Source organism: Ictidomys tridecemlineatus, chromosome 1 (assembly GCF_052094955.1).
Source record: "Ictidomys tridecemlineatus isolate mIctTri1 chromosome 1, mIctTri1.hap1, whole genome shotgun sequence".
Taxonomy (NCBI): domain Eukaryota; kingdom Metazoa; phylum Chordata; class Mammalia; order Rodentia; family Sciuridae; genus Ictidomys; species Ictidomys tridecemlineatus.
In genome coordinates this window covers 25,316,926-25,342,250 of record NC_135477.1, presented here as the reverse complement: position 1 = coordinate 25,342,250, position 25,325 = coordinate 25,316,926, and the positions used below count along the sequence as shown (strand labels likewise).

The following is a 25,325-nucleotide window of genomic DNA, read 5'->3' as shown; positions in this document are numbered from 1 at the left end:
CTGAGTCTTGGTCTCCTGCCAATGCATGGCTGGACTCAAAAAGACAGGCACTTTCTTGGGGATCTTTTTTTTTTTTTTTTAAAGTTACAGATGGACACAATACTATTATTTTATTTTATGTGGTGCTGAGGATTGAACCCAGTGCCTCACACGTGCTAAGGAAGCACTCTACCACTAAGCTATACCCCCAGCCCATTCTTGGGGATGTAAAAGGCTGCAGGCACAAGAGTTTTGGATCAGGCAGTATTTGTGGGGTAGGAAGGACAAAAAGGCAGAGACAGCAGCCTATGCATAGCCATTGTGTTTTATTGGATCTGGTGTATTTGTTATTTTACAAAATATACAGAAGAGTCAAAAATGCAAAGCAGTCAGCAGTGTCTGATGGGACAGGGAGGTCCCTGGGGGCCCTTCCCCTCAGATTCTGGCTGACTGGGAAGGTGAGCTGAATGGGACAAGCAGATATATTATGGAGTAGCAGCATGGCAGGAGTGCTGATGATGAGGTGGGACAACCTGGGTCCTATCGTCCCTGCACTCTCAGTGTGCTAAATGGCATCTCTGGGTGGGCTGAGTAGAGGAAGAGGAAACTCAGGGAGTTAAGGAGGCTAGATAAGGGTTTGGGGTGCAGCCTGGTTGATCAAAGGTTCTAATATATGCCCCCCCCCACTGGGTTCAAATATTATGCCTGCCTTCCTCCTTCGTTCTCCCTCTAAGGCATCCACTGGGAGGGGTAATGGGATCCATGTTCAGGAAAGTCCCTGATTCACTCCATGCCTCCAAATTTAGAGGATATGGCAGGTGAAAACTCAAGTCATAGCCATCAAAACAGGCAATGAGCAGGAAGAGCAAGCTGAAACTTTGTTACGTATCAACTAAGACATCTCCCACCCACAATCCCTACCACTACTACCATACAAGCAAGAAGGAGGGAGAGGAAGGAATTTCAGGGATAAGCCAGATATCTGGCATCCTATGATATTGGAAGGGTATGGAAAATTTCTGGGACATAAGGCCTTCTGAAAACTTTGGAAATGCTAGTGGCCTGGAGTAGCACACTGTGTGACTTGAAGCTTTAGCCCAACATGCCTGAGCTCTAATGCTCTTTCATGGTCTTTCTGTTCTTCACTCCAGTCAGATACTAGGAACAAACCACTGGCTCAGGACCAAGATTTCTCCCTTAGTATTCTGTTTCCCTCCCACAAGGCTCTCAAAGGCAGTATGAAAAGCCAGCCAGTACGCCAAGGACAGAGCATTCTCTGAGAAGGGAGTCTTAGGGGAAGTGTTTGTGAGATCAGGGATGGGGAAGCACCATAGCAGGAAACATTCTGTCTAGTATTGTGGTTTCTTAGAATTGGGGTGGGAGGTGGGCAATCATTCATTTCCTATAGCAGAGGCACCCTTAGCACTGGGTGTCAGGCAAAAAGGGGGTAAAAGCTGTTGGGAGTTGGGAACACCCACCAGATGTACTTTGCCCACTCTCTGGCCCCTTCAAATCCAGGGTTCTAGACTACCGAAGCCCCAGGCTTTTCAATCCCTATAGCCCGCAGTGTAGGGCTTGGATGAGGATAGACCTGGGAAGAGAAGGGTGAGGTCTGCCTGAATAGGACTAGAGCATGGTGCCCCCAGGACACACTAACTCCCTCTTCTGGGGAGCTAGATGACATTGTCAAAGAGCTGCATGGACCTCATGATGTTCTCATCCTGTGGCCATGGTGTGAGTAAAGCAGATTGGAGAGAAGGAGAGAGAAAAAAAGGAGAGACTGTCAGGAAGAAGGACACTGAATCAGAGATGGGAACATTCAGAGGCAGAGAGGAGGGAGATACCCAGATAGAGATGGGGAAGGGATAAGACATCCCTTATCATGAAGGAACAGGATTGGTGAATGGGAGGGGGGGTGAGATAGGGAGGAGGCACTCTAACCAAAGAAACTTTTTTTTTTTTTTGGTACTGGGGATTGAACTCGGGGACACTCAACCACTGAGCCATATCCCCAGCCCTATTTTGTATTTTATTTAGAGACAAGGTCTCACTGAGTTGCTTAGAACCTTGCTTTTGCTGAGGCTGGCTTTGAACTCATGATCCTCCTGTCTCAGCCTCCCGAGCCACTGGGATTACAGGCGTGCACTACTGTGCCCGGCCAAAGTAAATTATTCATACATCACTGATTCAGGCCCTGAGTCCAGACCAGGGAAATGTAGAGGGCAGGGCCGGTACCTTTTGACAAGATTCAATGAATTCCTCAATGGTCACCACACCATCCTTGTTTCTGTCCATCTTCTACAAGAAGGTGGGCGGGCAGGGAGAACAATAGGGATGGCAGGAGAAAGGCATGCAGAATTCAGGTAAGTTCCCGTGTTGGTTCCTGGTCTCCTTCCCTTCACTCCGGCCCTCCAGCCTACCCAGTCCCAGGCACCTGGAAGAAGCTCTCCACGTGTTCCCTTGGGGCCTCCTCTCGGAGTGCAGGGTATGTGTACTTGCCCATCATGTCATAAATGGACTTCATGATGTCAAGCATTTCCTGTTAGGCCAAAAGAGAAGAAGATCCCTCTTCAGAGCCTCCAGACTCCAAACCAAGAGGCTGATGGCCTATGTAGATTTTACCCTCTTGCTGGTGATACTTATATGGGTCGTTTTCTTCCCATGGCCCTTTGTACCCCACAACCCACCCCAACATAACCCTTCAGTTGCCCTGCACCTCCTTGGTGATACAGCCATCTTTGTTGAGGTCATACAGGTTGAAGGCCCAATTCAACCTGTCATCTATGGTTCCCCGAAGAATCACCGACAAACCAGCAACAAAATCCTAAGAAGGGAGTAGAGAAGAACTGTGACTTTCGGGTACCCGTCACCCAATCCTTTCTTTGGATATGACCTGAAGATTCTGATATGTAAACCCAAGGAAGTAGGCTTCTCTGACCTACCTCCCCAGCTCACCTCAAAACTGACAGAGCCATCATGGTTGGTGTCGAAGGCGTTGAAGAGAAAAGTAGCGTAAGTGCTGGAGTCTGTAGGATAAATGTGGGGAAGTGAGCCTGGCTTCCAGATGGGAGAGGACTAACTACCTCTATGAAGCTTCCCCAAATCCTTCATGGCAATCCCAGCCCTTCAGCACCCTCTCTCCCCACTCAGCATAACAAAGAACAGCTGCTTTCTCTTGAGCCAAGTTTGCTCACCTCCTTGAGGAAAGAACTGGGAGTAAATTTGCTTGAAGTTCTCCTCATTGACAATTCCGCTGGGACATTCCTGGGAGGAAGGAGAAAACCATACTGAGGGCAAAGACAAAACCCACTTTCTTTTCACTGCCCTTTCTCCACCCTCCATGGCCAGCCTTCCAGAAAGGAAAAGTCATCATGCCTCCAGGGGGCTCACCACGTAGATCTTGGTATGGCAGGCAAGACTTCTTCCCCAGTGCACAAATGAAAAGCATATAACTAAATCCCAGTCTACAGGATCAGAGTACATCTATTTTGGCCCCAGGCCAAAACTTCAGGCTAGAATTTGGTCTCTGGGGCTATAGCCCTCAACCTCAAATCATCTAGGCATTATTTTCTATCAGCTGGTGCCCTCCTGCTCCCCCCCTCCCCGCCCCCTTACCCAGTTTGGCCTCGCCTTCACTTACGTTCTTGAAGCCCCGGTACAGGACCTGCAACTCCTTGCGCGTAAACTTGGTTTGCTCTTGCAGCTGCTCCAGACCTTCCGGTCGGTGACACACAGTGGACAATTCAAATTCATCCTCTACGCTGTCTGTAGGGAGCGGTGGGGGGTGGGGGAGGGACAGCCTCGCCTCAGGCCCGGCCCCCAGCAAACCCTGCAACGGCTCTTCAAAATCACCGACCCCAACACCCTCCTCCCTGTCCCATCTTCGGAGCCGAAGACTGCCTGCCAGTTCTCTGGACCCAGAGCCGAGGACATCCACGGCGAGAAGAGAAGACGCTGGTCCGTTTATCAGCGAGCCAAAGCCACGCCTGGCCCGGCCCGGCCCCAAAGACTGGGGTCGGACTCAGCCCTTGACTCTAGGCCTTTAATGCCTGGTTGCAGAAGAAGACCCCAACTTGCATCTTCATTTCAGAGAGGGAGGAGTGGGAAAAGCTGGTTCGAAAGCTGGTGTCTGAAGTTGGGCGCTCCGGGTCGTTTTTTTTTGACCAACTCAGATGTGCCCCACCCCATCCTTGCCAAGCCCAGATCTTCCCCTCCCCCAACTGCGCTGTGCCCATCCCAGCCATGCCTGAGCCATGCTCCGCCCTGCTCCAGCCAATCTCCATCCAGACCCCAACCCAGGCTCCATCTCCCGCCCCACCTCAGTCCCGCCTGTTAACCAGTGTTCAGCCCCCAGGCAAATGCCCCCACCCACACTCTCAAAGTCCCGCCCCTCCCCCCCAGGAGAGTAAGTCACCTGGGTCCAGCGGGCGGGGTCTGTGGGGGCGGAGGGAGGCTGGGGCGGCTAATGCTGAAGGGAGTGAACTGTCACCGAGAAAGCTGAAGACCCGGCCCAAAGCAGACACTCACCTCGCTTCTCACACACACAGCAAATCTCACAGACCTGTATACAATGCACATACCCCAAACCCGCAGCAAAAGCACACGTAAAGAGCAGACATACATGAAACGGATCCCATGCACACAACCATGTCCCTATTTTTCAAACCTACCCCGTGAAAGGACCTATCAGAATCAAACATCATGACAGTTACAAAACGGGACTTCATAGCTTGCAAAATTCAGTATGATCCTCTGAAGTGGGCACAGGGAGATTTAGGGACAAGAGGTCCTCTTGAGGTTACATAGTTGGGGACCAGGCTAAGACTGAAAACCCAAGTATTGCCGGGCCAGTGGCAAACGCCTGTAATTCTAGTGACTCAGGAGGTTAAGGCAGGAGGATTCCAAGTTTGAGACCAGCTTTGGCAACTTAGCGAGACCCCTTTCCAAAACTAAAAAAGGCTGGGGATGTTGCTCAGTGGTAGAGCGTCCCTGCATTACCCCCCCCCCCAACAACAACAACAACAAAAAAAAAGGATAAAAGAAAACCCAAGTATCCTGGCATCTGGAGTAAGGCGATCTCCACTCTCTAAACCTGCAACCATCCTGTTGTGGCCACGGGCGAAATATATAGCTAAGCCCAAAACATACACAGTGACAGGCAGTCCACACAGTCACAAACACTAAGCCTGGTTTAGACCTGCTTAGTGGCCTGGTCTGACCCCTCCACTGGCCAGGCCCACGTAGGCCTGGGCATGGGCCCTGCCACTCTGGTCATGCCCAAACGCTCTATTTCTTAGACCAGTGATGCTCACAGGCATTCGGGACACCACATACATACTAGCTTCTTCAAGCACACCAGCCAGCCCCCCCACTCCGACCCCCACCCCACCAGCCGAACTGGCCACGCCAACGTCACTCTACCACAATGCCACACGCTCGCTCGGGCCCCGCCCCCGGAAGCACAGGAGAGGCACTTGCTTTCACTGACTGAGGGCAGGGCTTGGGGCCCGCAGCAAGGCAGCAGCTTGAGGAACCGCTGCTTCAGCGCTTTTTTAGTGGGCCCTGGAGGGTGGCCTAGGAAGAGAGAAGACCCCAGGAAGGCACGTTAACTTCCACTTTTCCCTCCGTTCCCTGTCCCCTTCAGTCACAAGTCAAGCCTGGCTGGAGGAGGGCTAGGAAAGGAATGAATGGGGCGGAAGGCGGGCAAGGATAATTGGGGCAAGGATAATTGGGGCCGGGTTAGGAAGCCTACTGGTTCTCACATGCATGCAGAGTGCTTCAAGCAAGGCTGGGGTACTTAATATAATGGGATAGGGCCCAGCGACAATGAGGCAGCAAAGAGAGAGGTCATACTGGCCTCAGTGTCTTTGCTCACCCAGTGCCCTTGGCTTGAGTGCCATAGCTGGACCTCAGGGTAATGCCCAACCTAAGGATTGCTAGGTAGAATCTCTCTTCCTTTCTCTCTCTCTCTCCCTCCCTCTCTCAGACACACACATATACAAATATACATGTATAGGGACACAGAATGATAAGTCAGACAGGTGCCAGTGACAGCTTGATCGACTTGGGAGGCTGAGACAGGAGGACCACAAGTTCGAGGCCTACCTCAGCCAGCAACTTAGTGAGGCCTTGTACCAAAATAAAAAATAAAAAGGGTTGGGGATGTAAGCACCCCTGGATTCAATCCTCCAAACTAAGAAAACAAAATAAAGCAAAAACACCACACAATGACCCTGGAACACCATAACACTGTTAAGAATACCATGACACACATCCATATCATATTGTGAGCTAGATCCTCTATAGCAGACAGACACCTAAGGTTGCACCTCACCCACAGAAGCTTCATCTGTCCTGGGTACATCTACTTTTCTTTCCTGTTACTTCTTATTTCAAGGCACCCAGAATCTTCCTGAGAAGGAGGGTTCCTTATCATCTAACATCTACACCATTAAGTGTGGCTGTTTCCCAGTCCTTTCTAGTATGGTTGATTGCTCTTTGAAGGCGAAATGATAGTGGACTTTGAAGCAATAAAAAATCTTGGAGATCAATATTTTGGTGTCCTGTGGGATTATTTAAGGCCCAATGATCATAGCTCCTCTTTCTCCCCCCATCCTTTATTTCTGCATATATCTTATAGCTCTAATTGTACACCAGGAGGACCCTTAGCATTATTGTGTCTCCAAGCTGCAAACACCTCCAGATCCCTGGGCCAGAGCTCACTGGACCTGACACACTGACTAAAGTTTGCCTCAGTACATTCCTGGAGGGGCCCAACTTCCTTTAGTCATTCCCCCATCCCAGTACCCCAACCCACCTCGCCCCCCCACACCAGACTCTATCCTCCAGACCAAGAGGTAACTGTGTGAGGTTATCACCTCTTTGAACCTCATCTCTCTCCCTCCCCAACCCACTCCAGGAGCTATAGAGAGATAAGGAGGCAGTGGGCCAGGTTGGTGGGGGCGGGGTGTGGGAATCGATGGTGGCCTGGCCCCTAGCCCAGGGTTCCATTACCCTGGACTCTGTTTTCCCAAAGCCAGATTGTGCCTGGGGCCTGTGGTGGTGTAGTCACCCGACTGTGGGGTGGGGAGTGAGGTACAGAGCTCTCCTCCTGCCTTGCCTACTAGGTCTCTGCCTACTCTCAAGCCTTAATCTCCTCTAGGCTCCCTTAAAGGTAGAAAAGAAAGCCTCTGCCTTTAGACTACAGGATATTGCAGCTTCCCAGAGTCCCACCCCAAAGTCAGTAGGGAAAATGCTACTGGAGGTGGAGAGGGAAACATTTCTGTCTCTTCCATCTCTCTCAGAGTTTTGATTTCCCTCTTCTCTTCACAAGAACCGTGCAGCTTCATGGCACAGTTGTTTCCTCTCTTCTCACCAATAGTCTAAAGCATTTTCTTAGAGCCACTTTCTTCCCTTTTTTCCCTCCCATTGTGATACTGGGGATCAAACCCAGGGCTAGGCAAGTGCACTATCACTGAGCCACATCCACAACCCAAGTTAGAGTCAGCTTATTTCATCTTTTCCATAATGAATGAGAACCAGCTCAAACCAGTCTCCTAAGTCTAACTCCCAGTCTACAGCAGAGGATGAAGGGTGCTTTTACTGAAGGAACCCTAGAGCAGGCAATTCATGAATCTTCCTCTGACACCAGCTTCCTTCACATCTTTCCAGTTCTCCCAGGTGTCTAACCAATAGCCCCTGCTCCCATCCCCAGCCTCATCATGGTTCTTGCCTATCTTGCCTGCCTCCCCTGGTGCAACTGGGACTCTAGAACCACTCCAATTCCAAGTCTTGAACATATCCTCAGGCTTCATTTAGCCTTATACCCAAAAAGGCTCAGCCACTCGCTTTGTCCAGCTTAGGCATGATCAAATCCACCATTACATAAGCCATCAATCCTATCATGATACATGTGATCATATATCTGTCATATACACAGGCTCACATAGTCACATACTATCCTCACATACACGAGCACACACTCATATTCCATGTCACACTGAGTCCATATACACACCCTATAACCTACACCTATACACATGGAGGTATGGAGAGTCACCCACATCCTTGAACTCTAAAAGGGACTCCCCAGAAATCTAGTATTATCTCAGGAACCTTAGAAATTTCCTCCTCTACTCCATATACCCCTTGCGTGCCTCCCCACCTGGTATCCTTCATATTCCCCTCACCTCATCTTTACACCCCAGTCCTCCCATGCTGCACCCTTTATTACTTCCCCAATTCCCCTCCTCCCCTTCCCCAAATCAACTCCTTAAGGCACCCTCTATCCCAGCTGTCTTGTCTCCCACGCTGTGCTTTTACCTCCCCAGCTGCCAATCTCATCACTCACCTGCTCACCCTTTCCCCCAGTCATGAAGATGGCACAAGGCCCTCCCCAAAACTGCAGGGTGGCTGATCCTCCAACCAGCAGTTCAGACATGCCCAGACACCTGGGTTACCTTCCAAGGAGACAGGCTCGAAGAGGCCAAACTGCTCCAGGACCTTGACAAACAGAGCGAGGACTACAAGCACAGCGACCATCTCTAGCCCTTCGAGGTTCATGGCGGGCCCCAGGCATGGCCCCTATCCGGCTGAGACTGGGACACACCGCAGGCAGCCTCACGCCACCTCCCCCTCAGGCTCCCCAGCCAAAGTAGGATCACCCGCAGCCTCCCTCCGGTTCTCCCGCCCTGGGTCTCCTCCCTCTCTCCCTCCCTCTCCTCTGCCCTACAAGCCTCCTAGCCACAGCCACCGCCTCTTCCTCTTCATGGGGCCACCTCCCAGAGAACTTCTGGTGTGAAGGATATAGGCCAGAGGAGGGAGGCAGTGACCTGCCACCGTCCCTGAGAATGCTTTCCCCAAACACCCTGTGACCATTCTGGGCCACAGAGATGGGGCAGCAGGAAAGAAGATGGCAGGGAAGAGCAGGGTGCATGTATTACAGAAACTACAATCAGCATATGGGTGATAGATGCCCAGATACCTGGGTTACCTCCCAAGTCGATATGTTCAAAGAGGCCAAACTGCTTCAAGACCTTGACTGACAACAAGGACTACAAGCACAGTGACCATTTCCAGCCCTCCCAAGTTCGTGGTATGGGATAGAATATATTATAGGTGTATGGGTGTTTTTCTTTGGGTTTGCTGGTATGGAAGTATGTGTGTCCCCTCATACATGTGTCTATGAACTTACACAAAAGTTTGTGTTTGTGTATCATTTGTATGGGGTCTGGCTGTCTGTGGATGCATGTGTGGGAGTATTTCTGAGTATGTAGGCAGGAAGGTGTGTTTAGTAGAGTTGTAGGATATGGATCTGAAATTTGGTAGGCATGGCTATGTTGTATAATGGGTCTATAGTTGTGTAATTGTATTAACAAAGACTATATGAGAATATAAGGAGGTGGAGAAGGTGGCAGTGACCTCTCCGGATGTCAGACACAACTGACATCGATTGCGGTTGCCATGGAGACTGAGAGGGGAAGCACTCTCTTCCCACAGGCCTCAGACAGTGAAACTGAGGCCCAAGGGAGGGAGGATTAGGTCCAATATCCTGGCCAGGAAAAAGGCAGCTTATCCACTTCATGACCCTCTCTGGAGAGGACTTATTGCAGCTGCCTTAGGGACCAAGAGATCTAAGTTTCTTGAGGAGAGAGGGGACTGTGTGCTTCTCTTCCTTCCAGGAGATGCCAAATCCCTTCCTGCTCTTCAGAAATTGCTGTTATTGTTGATGGAGAAGCCTAGGGTAGGAAGGAGATCTGAGCCCTCTCACCTCCATCCTCTGGATTCCCTCCCTTCTCTTCCTTGCTCCTTTCTGGTGATATAGGTATATGTAAAAGACTGGGGGAAGCCTACAGAGCCAGTGAGCCACAAGACAAGGGCCCATGAGTTAATAACACCTGACATCATGACTACTACTGCTGCCTGACAGTGATTGAGCACTCACTAAGTGCTAGATGATGTGCTGCTATATGCTTACTGATGTTATCACTCTGAGCTTGTTAAATACACCTATTAAGGCAGTAATATGATCCTCATGTCAGTGAAGCTAAATCAAAGGTTAAGTAAATCTCTAAGATAAGAGCTTCAGTTTTTTTTTTTGAGAGATAATTTTTATTTTTATTGTTTTAGTTTTCAGCAGACACAACATTCTTTGTTTTAGGGGCTGGGGATGTGGCTCAAGCAGTAGCATGCTCGCCTAGCATGCGTGTGGCCCAGGTTTGATCCTCAGCAACACATACAAAAAATAAAGATGTTGTGTCCGCCGAAAACTAAAAAATAAATATTAAAATTCTCTCTTTGTATGTGGTGCTGAGGATCGAACCTGGGCCACATGCATGCCAGGCGAGCGCGCTACCGCTTGAGCCACATCCCCAGCCCTAGAGCTTCAGTTTTAATCCAGTCTGACCAGATCTGAGCTTACACTCTTAAACCACATATATACTTGCTCTCTTCTTAGAAAGCTTGCCCACAAAGGAGATAGATCCCTTTTAGGAAAATTGATCCCAGAGGGAGACCTCCCTCTCATCTAGTTCTGGAATGAGTGTGTCCTAATCCTAACTGTGGAGGTGGTGGCCTGGCAGTCTCTACAGCTCCGGTTGAGGTTCACTGGTCTGCAGTTCTCTACGACCACCACTGGGGGTCAGGCGACTATCTTACACCATATCTTATCCCTTCTCTCTTCCCCAACTCCCCCAAGTAGCAGGGTAGATGCAAGAAGAAGGTATGCCTCTTGCATGATTGGTGCTCTGCTTGCCCACCTCTTCTGAGGTTGCGGAGCCAATTCTCATACTCTGTGTAATCAGCAAATTTCTCCCTCTCTTCAAATTCCATCCTGGAATTTAATATCCTTCTTCTGCCTTCATCAACAGATTCCTTTGTTTCACTTTGTTTCAGTTACCTCACTGTCTCCCAAACACATGGAACTCAGTTCTATCTCTCTGTCTTTGTTCCTGTCTGTCTGCATGCCCCTCCTTTCTGCTTTCCTTCTATACTATAGTGTTTTGTTTTGTTTTAATTAGTGATGCTGGAGATTGAACCCAGAGACACTTTACCACTGAGCTACATCCCCAGCCTGTTTTATTTTTTATTTTGAGACAGAGTTTTGCTAAGTTACTTAGGGCCTCACTAAGTTGCTGAGGCTGGCTTTGAACTTGGGATACTTCTGTCTCTGCCTCTTAAATCCCTGGGATTACAGGCATGTTCCACTGCCCCCTACTTCCTACAGTTCTTATCTATCCTTTAGAGGTGCTTAACTTCCTCTTCCTTTCAGAGGATCCTTTCAGAGCCTCTAGTCTACAGTGGTCTATCAGTTACCTGAATTCCTACAGAATTCAGCCTCAAAACTCAGCACTAAATTCTATAATGTTAATTAGATGGAACTGTAAACAGAGGTGGTGTAGCATGGGAATTAGTAGCATGAGGCAAGGTGCCAGAGTCCTTGAATTCACGAGGACCTAGATTTTTTTATGGTACTGGGGATAAAACCCAGGGCTGCATGCATGCTAGGCAAGTGCTCTACCTTGACCAAGCTACATACCTGGTCCTTTTTAAAATTTTCAGTTTGAAAATGGGTGCAATGGTACATGCTTGTAATCCCAGTAACTCAGAGGCTGAGGCAGGAGGACTGCAAGTTCAAGGCCAGCCTGGAAAACTTAGTGAGACCCTGTCTCAAAATTAAAAAGGGCTGAGGGACATAGCTTAGTGATAGAACACTCCTGGGTTTGACCCCCAGTACTACAAATAAATAAATTCTTAAGTATTTTTGGTGGAGGCATAGGGGATTGAACTCATGGCCACTGAGCCACATCCCCAGTCCTATTTTATATTTAGAGACAGGGTCTCACTGAATTGCTTTGTGCCTCACTTTTGCTGAGGCTGACGTTAAACTTGGAATCCTCCTGCCTCAGCCTCCCAGGTAGCTGAGGTTATAGGTGTACACCTCTGCACCTGGCTAACTGAGTGCTTTACCTCTGTGTGCCTCAATGGTTGCAGGGGGGAATAAATGAACTAATGCATGAAAAGATGTTGTAATAATGCCTGGCAAGGAATAACTGCTAAATAAGTGTTATCATTATAAATAACATAACACTGCCCCTCCCCCATATTTCTATAGCTCTTGACAATTTACAAAGCATTTCCACAAACATTATTATCTTTATTTTTCTTTTATTTTTTTTTGGTATGAGAATTGAATTCAGGGGCACTTGGACACTGAGCCACATCCCCAGCCCAATTTTGTATTTTATTTAGAGACAGAGTCTCACTGAGTTGCTTAGGACCTAGCTAAACTGCTAAGGCTGGCTTTGAACTCGTGATCCTCCTGCCTCCACCTCCCAAGCAGCTGGGATTACAGGCATGAGTCACCGTGCCAGGCCCACAAACATTATTATCTTGATAAAGTCTCATGACTACCACATGGGTAGGCAGTGAACAGTATTATGCCCATTTCACTGATGAGGTAAACTGAGGCCGGGGATATAAAGACATTTACTTAGCTTGGAGCAGTGGTCCACACTTGTAATCCCAGCTACTCAGGAGGCTGAAACAGGAAAATTGCAAGTTCAAGGTCAGCCTCAGCAACTCATAGAGATCCAGTCTCAAAATAAAAATTAAACAGTGGGGGGATTGGGGATATGGTTTAGTGGTAGAGCGCTTGCCTAGCATGTGTGAGGCCCTGGGTTTGATCCTCAGCACCACATAAAAATAAATTAATCCTTAGCACCACACAAATAAAATAAATAAATAAATAAATAGAAAAGGCTGAAGATTTACCTCAGTGGCAAAGTGCCCCTGGGTTCAACTCCCAGTGCCAGAAAAAGAAAAACTTGCTAAAGATTACCCAGATAAGAGGGAATAATGCAGAGATATGAACCCAGATCTCTTTGGGTCAGTTCTGTTTCCTTAACTAAATCCCAAGCTCCTGGAGGGTAAAGATGTTAAAAAATTGTACTTACACAAATAGAATGCCAAGTGTGGAACAAAGGTGAACCAAACAGTTCTACCTCTTACTATCCCTTGCTCCTCTTCCGTCAGGGATCTTGCTCCTTAATAGAACTATAAAGCATCTATTAACTTAAAAATAATTGTTTTATGCCTACTCTGTGATAGAAACTATCCTAGGCAAGGTATGAGATGAGCTATAGAAAAAAAACCAAAAAACTTTCTAACTGGGAGGCCAGAGAAACTTGGAGAGGTACCTTTTGAGTAGTTCTTTTAAATTTTTAAAAAATTCTATTTATTTATTATTGATTGATTGATAATTAGGATTGAACCCAAGGGCACTTTAACACTGAGCTATATCCCTAGTCCTTTTTATTTTGAGATAAGGTCTTCTCAGTTGCTCAGGGCCTCACTAAATTGCTGAGGCTGGCCTCGAACTTGTGATTTTCCTGTCTCAGCTTCCCAAGTCCCTGGGATTACAGGGACCACAGTGCCCAGCAAGCCCTTTTTATTTTGAGTCAGGATCTTGCAAATTGCTGAGGCTAGCCTCAAATTTGGGATCCTCCCGAGTAACTACTATTATAAGCGCACGATAAGTGCATGCCACTGTGCTGGCTGGGACCCTCCTTTTCCTCTTTGCTCCCCCACTTTCAATTCTCAAAGACCTCGACCCAGCTGCATAGGGATTCAAGGGCTTAAACCAATCAGGGGTCTGGTGGGAAGCTCTGTTAGAAGTGTAGTGGTGTATTCCTGTAATTCAGCTACTAGGGAAGCTGAGGCAGTAGAATTGCAAGTTAGAGGTCAGCCTGGGCAGGTTAATGAGAACTTGTCTCCAAAAAAAAAAAAAAAAAATTTCTAAAAAAATTTTTTAAAAGGGTTGTGGATGTAGTTCAATGGTAGAGTGCAACTGGGTTCAATGCCCAGTACTATAAAATTCAAAACAAAACAAAACAAAAAAGTGAAAGAATAAGTTGTTTCTCAGGTTCTCCCTTCCCCCTCAGAGCCTTCTCAAGTCTTTAGGGTTCTGTGCCACTGACATTAGCTCTTCTTCACCCAAGGGCGTGAAATCTTAATGGAAGCACTTCAATGAGAACTTAAGGCAGAACTGTCTTAGAGCATTAGTTTGGCCCTTCCCATGTCCCTTAAATCTCACCACAAAGATACTGCTATTATTTAGATGTTTACTTCCCACAGTACAAACCTGGAATAATATTGCCTTGTGGAGGAATCCACCCTATATACAACCCTTTTTAAAAAAAAATTTTTTTTTTGAGACAAGGTCTTATTAACCTGCCCAGGCTGACCTCTAACTTGCAATTCTACTGCCTCAGCTTCCCTAGTAGCTGAATTACAGGAATACACCACTACACTTCTAACAGAGCTTCCCACCAGACCCCTAATTGGTTTAGGCCCTATACCATGTTATCCAGTCAGCGAAGACCCCAAAGCCCTTCTCTCAGTCCCCCAAACCCATTCCAACCCCAGCTAAATCAAAAGACACTGCAGCCCCCATCTGCATCAGGTGATTAATGACCTTCCTAGATGTTGGGGCTATTTTGGGTCTGGAAGTCATGCCTGCAATGATTGAGAGCTGGCCCTGCCTGGCTCTGGAGCCATCTGTCACTGGAGACAAGACAAGGAGGAGGTTTGGGGGATGCATGCTCCCCAAGAGACTTCTAAGCATGTCTCTGGCTCAGCCCCAACTCCCCTCCTTCAGGGGGCACATGGCAAGAAGTGGCCATATACCCTGCCTGTACTCGAAGGGTTCAAGTAGGTAACCATAGAGAGAGCTAGAGAACTACAGATCCTAAAATGCTATGGGGCCAGGTTGTTTTAGTCTCTTTGAGGCCCAATAGAGAAGGGATTCTGGATTCATAGGACTTGCGCACCTTGTCTGTGGACCACTTCCAGGTGGAAGTGTGCACGAATCTCAGCAGGACTATATAATACAATCCATACATCATAAACTCCACAAATGTCACACCAATGTACAACCTCATAAAAGCTGTACAAGTAACCTAGTGATTCAGGAACCCCCAACCAAACCCTACAGCATAACACTCTAGGTGATCCGAGGGATATGTAACCTCAGGATGCACAGCCCCAGTGATCACAATCACAGGGACACATAGCCTTAACAATGTACAATTTAGTAATGCACCACCCCATTAATACAGATTGCCAGAGATGGATAAAACATGGATAGACAATCTTCATGCCATACAAGTCTATCCATCCTGTCACACATGAGCTCACTGAGTTCATATTCTAGTCCTATCTCAGGCTATTTTTCTTTTTCTTTTTTTTTTTCATTGATTCTTCATCTTAAGGCTCCCTTAACCTAAGCAATGTAATAAAGAGCTGTATGCACTTTTCCCTAGCTCAGCTGCAAGCTTCCTTTTTGCATGTCTGTGTCCTGTCCCTTACTTGAGCCTCCCCCAGTACCTTCAATAAGAAGCCCTGTCCTCTCCACCATCATGAGGGACCATGATGCCCCCTTCTCTTTTCTTCTTTGAAGAGCCCTATCTCTTCTTCCTGCTCCATAAGGAATCCTATCCCTTGCTCCACTTCTGTCAGGGATCTTGCTCCTTAAACCTTTAAACCCTTTTCTTTGAGGGGGTCCCGATCCCTCCATTTCTGTGAGTGCCCTTTATCCTCCCCACTTCTATAAGACTCTCATCTCACTTCACTTTTTGAGAAGGCCTGCCTGCTCCCTTCCCTTCACCATACCTGGGGACAGGGACCCAGTCACCAGCTGGTAGAGGGATCTTGCTGCTTGCCCCAACGGGCTCCGGCACCTGCGGGGGCAGCGGTTCATGGTTCTGCAGGAGAGCTTTGTGGCCAAGCTCCGCCCTCAAAGCCTGGGGGCGGTCTGGGCTGTCTCAGCCACCACCCAAGTGGGTTCTGTGTGGGCGGAGCAGAAGGACTGGACTGGCAGAGGTTCTCAGACCCTAGGACTCTCCCGCCTTCCCCTGGCTGTGGTAGAAAGCTGGCCTCATCATTTGAAGGACCCACCCCCAAAGTTCCTAGAGCAGGTAAGGGCAGAGGGGCAGTACAAACTCCCCATAACCTTCTTTTGAAATATTTTGTGGAATCTTGGCAAGAAAGCCGGGTATGCAAGGGTTTGGAAAATGATCTGGTCAGGGAACAGACCTTTCATTGCCTCTTTTCAGCTCCTCCTCCTCCTGCGCCCCCAACCCCCATTTTGCTAAGGGTAAGAGAACAGAGTTGTCATGGCAACTCCTCACACTTCCACACTTCCTAAACCAACAGGAAAAAAAGCAGGAGGAAGGAGAGAGGCCGGTGAGTTTATCCGAAGGTAAAGAGGAGGTGGCAGGGCTTTGCATCCACTTGGTATTTGCACCTAAATCCAAGTAGGACTTCACTCACAGTTTTTTTTTTTTTTTTTTTAAACTGTGTGGTACTAGGGATTGAACCCAGGGGAGCTCTACCACTGAACTATGTCCCTAGCTCCACCCCTTTTATTTTATTATTTTTTGGGACAGGATTTTTCTAAGTTGCCTAAACTGGCCTCGAATTTGCAATCCTTCCAGGATCTAAAAATACCTTCAAACTCCTAGGAAAACCTACAGAAGAGATATAGTCCCAATGCTCTGACACATTTTTAGGGGGATTGAAATCATTATTTTTAGGTATGGGGGATTAACTAAAGGGCACTTTACCTCTGAGCTACATCTCCAGCCCTTAATTAATTAATTATTGGTACTGGGGATTGAGCCCGGGGTCCCTTTACCACTGAGCTATGTCCCCAGCTCTTTTTTCAATTTTAAATTTTGAGACAGAGTCTTGCAAAGTTGCTGAGGCTGGCCTTAAACTTTCAATCGTCCTGCCTCAGCCTCCGGAGTCACTGGGATTACAGGTATACGCCACCATGCCTGGCCGAAAACCCTACATTTAAGAGGAGAGAATTACTTCTGAATTCTGTCCAGACCTTGCTCACTCAGGATATAGTTCCCGCTCCACAAGCATGGTTCCTCTAAGACACACGGGGGCGCCCTACTCCCGGAAACGATACTCAGGGCTAGAGACCCAGGAGCTTAGACCTGGCTGGTCAGGTCCCAACTCTTTCCTCATCTTATACTGTCCTGCATCTGCTTCTGCCCTGACTGGGCTGTGTCGATCGCAGACTTTTCCACTCTGCGTCATTGCCAAACGGTTCCTCTGGGCCCAGAAGACAGGAAGTATTAGGTGGTATATGGGGTAGAACTCGGATTTTCTTCCCCCTAAAAAGGTTCTCCCAGTTCTGAGCTTGGGAAGGCATGGGGAAAGATGGCAATTGGGGGTACCCAAGACGCCTTGAAGCACAAGTTTAGGGCCGCTTTTGGCAGTCTGATCAGCCAGGATAATGTGGAGGGGGACAGGAGACTACTCCCACATCTGATCTCAAGAATACCTACTGGAGGGCTGGGGATGTGGCTCAAGCGGTAGCGCGCTCGCCTGACATGCGTGCGGCCCGGGTTCGATCCTCAGCACCACATACCAACAAAGATGTTGGGTCTGCCGAGAACTAAAAAATAAATATTAAAAATTCTCTCTCTCTCTCTCTCTCTCTCTCTCTCTCTCTCTCTCTCTCTCTCTCTCTCTCTCTCTCTTAAAAAAAAAAAAAAAAAAAAAAAAAAGAATACCTACTGGAAATCCCTTTGGGAAAGAGAAGGCCTGGAACACTTCAGCACCGCGGACAAGGTCTCCTTTCAGGCTGCAGGGAATACTCAGCGCCACCAGTCAAGGTTAACATTAGTGTCCCCGACTCATTTGACACTCATTATAAATCCTCCTTCAAGCCAAGTGCAGTGGTGCACACAAGTTAAGTCCAGAAACTTGGTAAGCTGAGGCAGGAGGATCACAAGTTCAAAGCCAGCCTCAGCAACTTGAAACCTGGTCTCAAAATAAAAAGGGCTGGGGATGTAGCTCAATGGTTAAACTTCCCCGGGTTCAATTCCTGGTACCAAAAAATGATAAGCTCTCCTTTGAGAGGCAAGGCCCCTGGTAGTCCTATTTCTACTTCTCAAGTCATGTGTGTAGTGCTCTAAAATGAGGATGACCTTAACAGGATTCTAGAGGCTCATCAGATCTTATTTTTATTTCTCTTGGGAGGCTGGCAAGTAGGCAGTCAGGAAGTTGTCCTACCCCCTTTTTGGCAGTCTGGGATTTAAACCTGGGGGCACTTTACCACCTAGCTACGTCCCCAGCCCTGTCCGCCTTTTAACTATTGAGACAGGGTCCTGCTGAGTTGCCAAGACTGGCCTCAAATCAGTGATTCTCCTGCTTCACCTCCTGAGCAGCTGGGATTACAGGCATGAACCACCATGCCTAACTAGTATTCCTACTGTACAGGTGAGAAAAGTGAGGGCCAGAGATCGAAAGTCACATAGTACATTTCCATTCCTAACAGACTGTTATGGTTTGGATATGAGGTATCCCCCCCCCAGACTCCTCTTAATGCAGGAATTTTCAGAGGTGAAATGATTAAATTATATGAGGACTGTAACCTACTCAGTCCATGCTAGTTTGAATGAACTGACTACTGGGGCATGCCTGAAGATGAGTGACTGGGGGTGTCCCCTGAAAGGGCACATCTTGTCTGCAGCCCTTTCCCCCCCTCTGCTTCCTCACCCTACCATAAACTGATCTATTTTCCTCAGATGGGCTCTTCCCTCCATGATGTGCTGCTAACCTTAAGCCCAGAGGAATGGAGTCAGCTGTTTATGGACTGAGACTTCTGAAACTGTGAGCCCTAAATTAACTTTTCCTCCCTGAGTTGTTTTTATCAGGTGTTTTGGTCACAGCTATGCAAAAGCTGACTAACACTGACCTAACTAAGGCAGTGAACCTTCAAATCCAAGTGCTTCCCCACCTCCACCCCACCTCCACCCAAAGTGGAAAATCAAGGCATGAAACAAACCCTAATGTGTTAATGAGGGTCTTGAGCCATTACAATTCTCAAAGATCCTGAACTGGCAGTGGAAACTGAGTTCATAATAGAACTGGATAGCTGAACTTTCAGAGCCATCCAAATCTGAAGCACATCTGGGAGAGGCACATGTGTCATTGTCTGACTCTGGGGCCTAAGTGAAGGATGCCCCTTCTGTGATGTTTTGATATTACAACTAGGTCCTTCCCAGGAACAAAGAGCAGAGGAGACACTTATCCTTAAGGTATTACATCCTAGTTCCCTCCCTCCTATTCAAAGGTCTTAATCTGAGCTCATAAGGAAGGACAAAGATCATGGCTTCCCCCTAATTCCCTGCTCAGAAGGAACCGCCTCCCTCCTCCCATTCTCAGTTGGAGTTCTTAAACAGGCTGCACAATGAGAGAAACACACATATATGGAAACGTACACAAGGTGACAGTCACCTACACAAGCACATGGATCTACCTACCAAACATAGGAATGAATACAAGCACAGATGTCCTGGTCTTACATTACTCCCCAAAGTAAGAAAGAGAAGTCTGGGCAGCAGAATGGTTTTGACGGATGTAAGAGGGGACATGTAGCACTTCCCAGGCCTAGAGTTTCTATCCCTGGTTCTGGAAGGAGGCAAGAGGATGTGTTTTCTCTGGGGTTCTGGTGAATTTCTCAAAGGGCTCTTGGGGATTATGGGATTTTCATTTGTAAGAGTGATCTGAGTAATAGCGGGAGGGGGCTGATCCAGCACTAACCAAAGCCTCCCTATGGATGCCAGGTGCTAGAAACATAGGGTACACCTGGATGTGAGTGTGGGCAGCTGCACACTAGAATCTCTCCTTGGGTCCACCTGGGTTATTTGCAGGAAACTTGGGGAAGCAGTGAGGTGCACTAAAGACTCCCTTCTGCTACAGGAAGCCAGAGAGGCAGCAGGATAAGGAACGGCATGGACATTCAGAGAGCCCCACAGCAGCCATCACACATGAAAGTACACAATCAGCACCAAATGTTAAAATAATCCACATAATCTCACAATCACAAAATATACAACAACCCACTTTAACAACTGTTCATTCCAGGAGGTTCACAGTCCATAGTTTATCTTATAAAGAGACATACCACCATAAATGAAGCCCTAATACATTCTGGTTGTCATATGTCACCTCACACAGAATCATACACTCAAAGCCTATAGTTGCACATACAACAAAGACACATGGTCAAAACAACTTAAGTACAACCAGGGTCCTACATAGCCTCATTCAAACATCAGACAAGATCATAAATTGCACTGCCACATGCACTCACACTCACCCTGGTTGTCACCAAGCCCAAGGCACATGGCAACCAGCTGTGGGAGGTACACACACATACATAAAGCAGACACACATAGGAATGATAAGCGCTCACTCACGTAACACCTCCCACTCCAGACACACTCCCAGCCCTGTGTCACACACGCCCACACCTGCTGCCTCTCCACACCTGCCCCACTTGCCCCTCCACCCCTATGGAACTCAAGGCTTTGTACCCCAGTATCCAGTTGCCTAGACCAGCTGGGAGAGTGCCTGGGAATGGGATAGAGAGCAGGTATGGAGCAAGTCAGGGTAGGAGAGGTGGAAGGATCTGGGGGGATGGAGTCCACCCTCCCTCCCGTGACCCCTGCGCCACTGACTCACCCGTGAGCTGGTCGTAAGAGCCGTCCAGATCTCTGGAATCGGACAAACTCTCCTTGCGGCCCTGGCCCCGCATGGCCCCCGGCGCCCCACTCCCGCTTGGGCTGTGGGAGGGGGCGCCGGGTGGCCGGGATAGGGCGCTCACACGGCGCCCCCTGGCGGCCTAGGGCACCGTTGGGGCTGGGGACTGGGAGAGCCAAAGGTTGGGGGGCTAGTCTGGGGACCAGAGGGGTTCTAGGCCCAAACTAGGGGGTCCCGGGGCAGGAGCAGGAGGCTTCGGCGGCAAATGAGCGCAGAGCCAGAGGCAGAGTGGAGCTGAGCTCTGAGCTGGAGCGATCCGCCTCTCTCCTCCCGCCCCCTCCCCGCGGCTGTCACTGCCGCCTCCCCTCTTTGGCGCTGCTGGGATTGGCTCCCCCTACCTCCGCCCCCCACCCTCTTCAGCTCGGGGGAGGCTCCGGTGAAAGGGTGAACTGCAAAGTGCAGGGAGGGAGACCATCTCCCAGCAACACCACCTCTCAACCTCAAGCCACCGATGTTGGGGTGCAAGAGAGCGGGGCCAGAGACCCCACTGTGAGGAAACCTCAGCCACAATTTTCAGACACCCTCTTCCCCTACCATCAGCACTGTCTGGTGGAGTCAGAGCCTGGGTTATGCCTCTGGGTCCCCTGTTCGTTTCTCCATGTCAGCCCCTATTTTGTTTGTTCCTCCTGCCAGTTCCAGCCAGTCCCCCGTCTCCACCCTGCTTCTCTCTGCTTCAAGTGGGAAGAGAATGCAGAGAAAAGTCCACCCGTTCTCCAATACAGGCGCTGTGGACAATTTTTTGTTGCCTCAAGTTCCAGCAGGATGCCACTCTCACTTAGGGCCCCATGTCTGGATATCATCCATTCCCAGTGGGCCTTCTTCCCTGATCTAATAATGACCCCCTAGGCCATCCATGAAGATAAGAAAAAACGGTGAACCAGGTCAGTTTCTCAAGACTTCCTTGCTCTTCTATTTCTTTTTTCCTTTCAACTTTTCTGCCCTTCTCTTTTGTCATCTACCCTATCTTAGATTCCTTGTTTTCCAGCAGATTTAGGGAGGTAGTGAAGGGTTTGGGGATCTGGGTGAGGACAGAGTGGACAAGTAATGCCCCTTTATGAAGCCCTCTCCACTTAAGATTAGCTCCTTTTCTGAAAGCAGGGACAGCACAGAGCTGGGCTCCCTTAGTCTCAATGTGTCTGAATTGCCTCCAGGATACTTCCTGGGCTCCTAGCCAAGAACACAGTCTCTGCCCCCAAACCCTGCCATAAGAATGGGTGGATGGTGTTTGGTGGGTCTTGAGAAGTGGCCTGCTGAGAACAAAAGCTTCAGCTAAAGTGACCCCAGCACATTTAATCTCTTCAACAGGATTTAATTTCCAACCACTTGTTTCAATCAACCCAGCAGGAATTATCTTTTGGGAGCAATACCCTGCTCCTGGTTCTCCTCTGACTCTGCAGAAGCCTCCAAATACCTGGCACAGAGGCTGGGCATGGGCAACTCTTTTTGAGGTTGATTTCTGGGAGAGAATGGGAACTCCTGTTTGGAGTTCTTGGAACAGGTGTATGTGAAGAAACAAGGTCAAGGGATGGACTGTATCAAGGGAAGGCAAGGAGTCCTCTGCTTAGTGACCCATGTCCTAGACCTGCCTTTCTTCATTTTATACAAAATGCTGGCAGGAATCCAGAAGGAGCCCAAAGGACTTGCTGACCTCAACACTATGAAGTTTGGAGATAAGGGAATTGTATTCTGCCTTCTTTCATCCAGAAAGCAAGGGAGGCTACAAGTGTCTGAGCTCAACTGTCCTCTACTTACACCATGACACTCAGGAGGAGAGTCTGTTAAGGACAGGCAGGGGTCTCCTAGCCAGATGGGACCAATACCTGGGAGATCACCTTAACTCTGTCTCTGAGAATTGAGTCTGGGCCACACAGATTATGGGGGTGGGGGACACTAAGAAGATTGTCCCACACAGATCAATTTTTAATAACTTCAATTTGCCACCAGCTCCAGATCCAGCTGTTCTGGGGTTTATCACCTTGGAAAATACTAATGTCACAGGCTGAGCTATCCATACAGTGATCAGTGATCAGAGAAGACCCAGTCCATGATCTCTTTAGATCATACATCTAGGCATGGGAGTTTGTTGATGGATTCTCTGAAACTAATGCTTATCTGCTAAAAGTTGGAGCCACAACTCTGGTTCCCAGGGAGGGTAAGTATACCAAAGAGATACAGGGCTAAATGGATAACAGCTAGGGAGGTCTCACACCTGTTCTCACAGCTGGATTTCTGCACTTTATCCAATTATTTCTGTGCCTGCTTGCTCCTTGCCATCCTAAGGGCTTTAGAAAGGGAGAGTCTTATAGCAGCAGCTATTTTGGAGGTAGCTGTGGAGTTAAAAAAACAAACAAACAAACAAAAAAAACCCTACAATGGTCCTGTGGAGGCTATACAAAGGAGGAACCACAGACTGACTTCCCAAAGATCAGGAGATTTGCCCATGGTCCCACCCAGAATATGGGTAGATAGGATGAAGGCCCTATACGTAATGCTCACCTGGCCTTTTTCAGATGGAGGGCACCCTGCTCCCAGCAGGTTCTCTCCCTCCCAGGCACCAGACCATAGCAAGAACAGATTCCTCCCCAGAGGAAATTCTTAAGCAGGCTGGATGTAAACAACAGCAGGGTGAGGGGGTGGAACATGTGGAGGGGAGCTCAGCAGAGGCAGGAGAGGCCCCTAGTGGGAGGGGGTGGCTGAGAAGATGGGAAAACTGCTGGAAAGGGAACCAGCAAAGTAGGCACTTTAAGGGCTCCAGAAAACCTGTCAATGTTTATTTTGTGCACACCCTAAAGACAGTTTAAACCAAACTAAAAATGCAAAGCTAAGGTTGTAAGCCTTTTATGCTGATGAGTCAATGGGCTGGAAGGCAAGGGAAAGCTAACAGGTATTTCTGGTGCCAAAACTAAAATCCAGAAAGTGGTGGCCAGACAAAGTGAGCACTGATTCCAGCCTCCAGTTTCTTAGAGGAATCAACTTTGAATTGGGAAAAAAAAAAAAAAAAGTGCCCCACTCCTATCCTATCCTAAGCCTGACCTGAGGGTCCTAATGACTGGACACAGTCCTAGCAGGGTAGGGACACAGATGTCAAACCCAGCTCAGCTCCAAGCTTAAAGGGAACAGGATATGGCTCCTGGTATGTCTGAAAGTTGATCTATTTTCAGAAGCCAAGAAAAGCCATTGGCCTTCAGGGTCCTGGCCTCTCCTGAGGCTTGCCCCACCAGCTTCTGAAAATCAGCCAGAAGTCACAACTTGTAAAGTTAATTGGAAATGTGAGGGGGTGTCCAGGGGACCCACCTAGAAGTCCCCATGTTCTTGGATGTCTCTCCTTTTGCCCACCCATTCCTCCCCAAATAAGATCATCCCTGGCTTGCCCCTGCTGTCCAAGCTTCACTGAAGTGTGGCCTTCACCAGGAGAACTCAGTATCTGTTTCTCTCCAGTCTTGGAGGCAGCCCCCTCTCCCCTTGCACCCCTCCAGCTCAGGAGCCTCATGAGTAAGGGCAGTCAGTGGCCGTCAGGTGGGCATGGCCTCAGGAGATAGTGGAGAACTCCTTTAGCAGGACCTCCTGGCTGAGTGTGTGGAAGGCCAGGTTCCTCCGGACATTGGTGCTAATGGATCGAACCTGGGAAAGGGTAGGGGTAAGGTGGGAAGGCACAGAAAGAGAGAAAACAGGACATAGTCAGTTACAAACAGCAGACAGCAGTGCCTGTGGCACAGGGCTAAGGAAGTATCCACCATGCCATCAGGGGAAAGACCTATGGAGAACAGCTGAGAAGGCCAAACCCTCTATTATGAGAGGGTTCCACAAGGAATCTAGCAGACTCTGCAAGGAGGTTCATCCATGTGTATGTTTATGAGAAACAAAAGGGTGGGGGGAGGAGATAGTGTGTGTCTTGAGCCCTAAAATCTGCTTTGTTGTAGAAAAGTTAATAAAGTTGTTAGGTAGGAAACGGGAAAGAACAGCGTGGCAAACAGCAAGCAACTCAAGTTCATTAACTCCCAACTGGACCAGACTCACTTTGCATCCCTGTGCCAGAAGTGCAAACAGGAGAGCTGAGTAAGGCAGAGGCTATCACCAAAGAGCCTAAAGACAGAGCTCCTCTAATTCTCCTTCACAATCTTTTTCATCTCCCAATAGTTAATTGCTGGTCCCCAGTAATTCCCCAACATGGACATAAAGACTCATCAACTACCCCATAAAAATACCCTTACTTGCTATATCCTTACACTAATGGCTTCTCTGTTCCCAACTAACTCACACCAGAGAAATCCTGAGGAGGTCATGTCAGGGTCAGATTTGGGCTGTTTAGCACAAGACAAGATCTAAAATCTAGCACCTTCACTGTGGATGGATGTGGTGTGGGGAAGTAAAAGCTAGGCCACTGGAAGTTATACTCCAGCAGCGGGAAGTCTAAAGACATGGGAAGTAGGTACAGAGGCCTCAGTGTCCTGGTCTTAGTTCCCAGCCAGAAAGTTTATGTAAACCAAGCAGGTGGTGTGGTAGGACTATAGGGAGGCTGAATTTTTCCTGAGAGCAGCTCTGATCACAGGGCAGAAAAGGGACAATTAATAGGGAGAGATCAGTTTTGTGGAGATGCTGACTAGGAGGTGGAGTAGGAGGCAGAGAAAATGCTTACTGGCTCTGGGTAGCCAAGGGTGGGGACTGTAGGAAGCTGAGTGATTGGAGAGTAGGAGTGGGTGTAGGGAGTAAAAACCTGAGAACTA

The 25,325-nt window shown here is 48.5% G+C and overlaps 2 protein-coding genes across 7 annotated transcripts in view; both read right to left on the bottom strand.

Moving 5' to 3' along the window:
* Positions 1-288: 288 nt before the first annotated feature.
* Kcnip2 (potassium voltage-gated channel interacting protein 2) lies at positions 289-20,885 on the bottom strand. Of its 4 annotated transcripts, XM_005333642.5 has the most exons (10): positions 20,524-20,885; positions 5,458-5,553; positions 4,394-4,447; positions 3,620-3,744; positions 3,174-3,243; positions 2,935-3,005; positions 2,696-2,803; positions 2,414-2,518; positions 2,215-2,277; positions 289-1,700 (listed from the first exon to the last, which is right to left on the bottom strand). In XM_005333642.5, exons 1-10 carry the CDS (start codon positions 20,594-20,596, stop codon positions 1,653-1,655), a joined length of 813 nt encoding a protein of 270 aa, XP_005333699.1. In that variant the 5' UTR covers positions 20,597-20,885; the 3' UTR covers positions 289-1,652. The 4 variants fall into 4 exon arrangements, with proteins under 4 accessions (XP_005333699.1, XP_005333704.1, XP_005333701.1 ...); XM_005333647.5 differs by lacking the exons at positions 4,394-4,447; positions 5,458-5,553 and having other exon boundaries at positions 20,524-20,882; XM_005333644.5 differs by lacking the exons at positions 4,394-4,447; positions 5,458-5,553; positions 20,524-20,885 and adding an exon at positions 15,649-17,421.
* Positions 20,886-23,351: 2,466 nt separating this feature from the next.
* Armh3 (armadillo like helical domain containing 3) overlaps positions 23,352-25,325 on the bottom strand; it is a 176,025-nt gene continuing 174,051 nt past the window's right edge. For all 3 annotated transcript variants that reach the window (XM_040273589.2, XM_040273592.2, XM_005333641.5), the window contains one exon: positions 23,352-24,222. In XM_040273589.2, the coding sequence (XP_040129523.1) occupies positions 24,130-24,222 (93 nt within the window). In that variant the 3' untranslated portion in view covers positions 23,352-24,129. The remainder of the gene's footprint in view (positions 24,223-25,325) is intronic.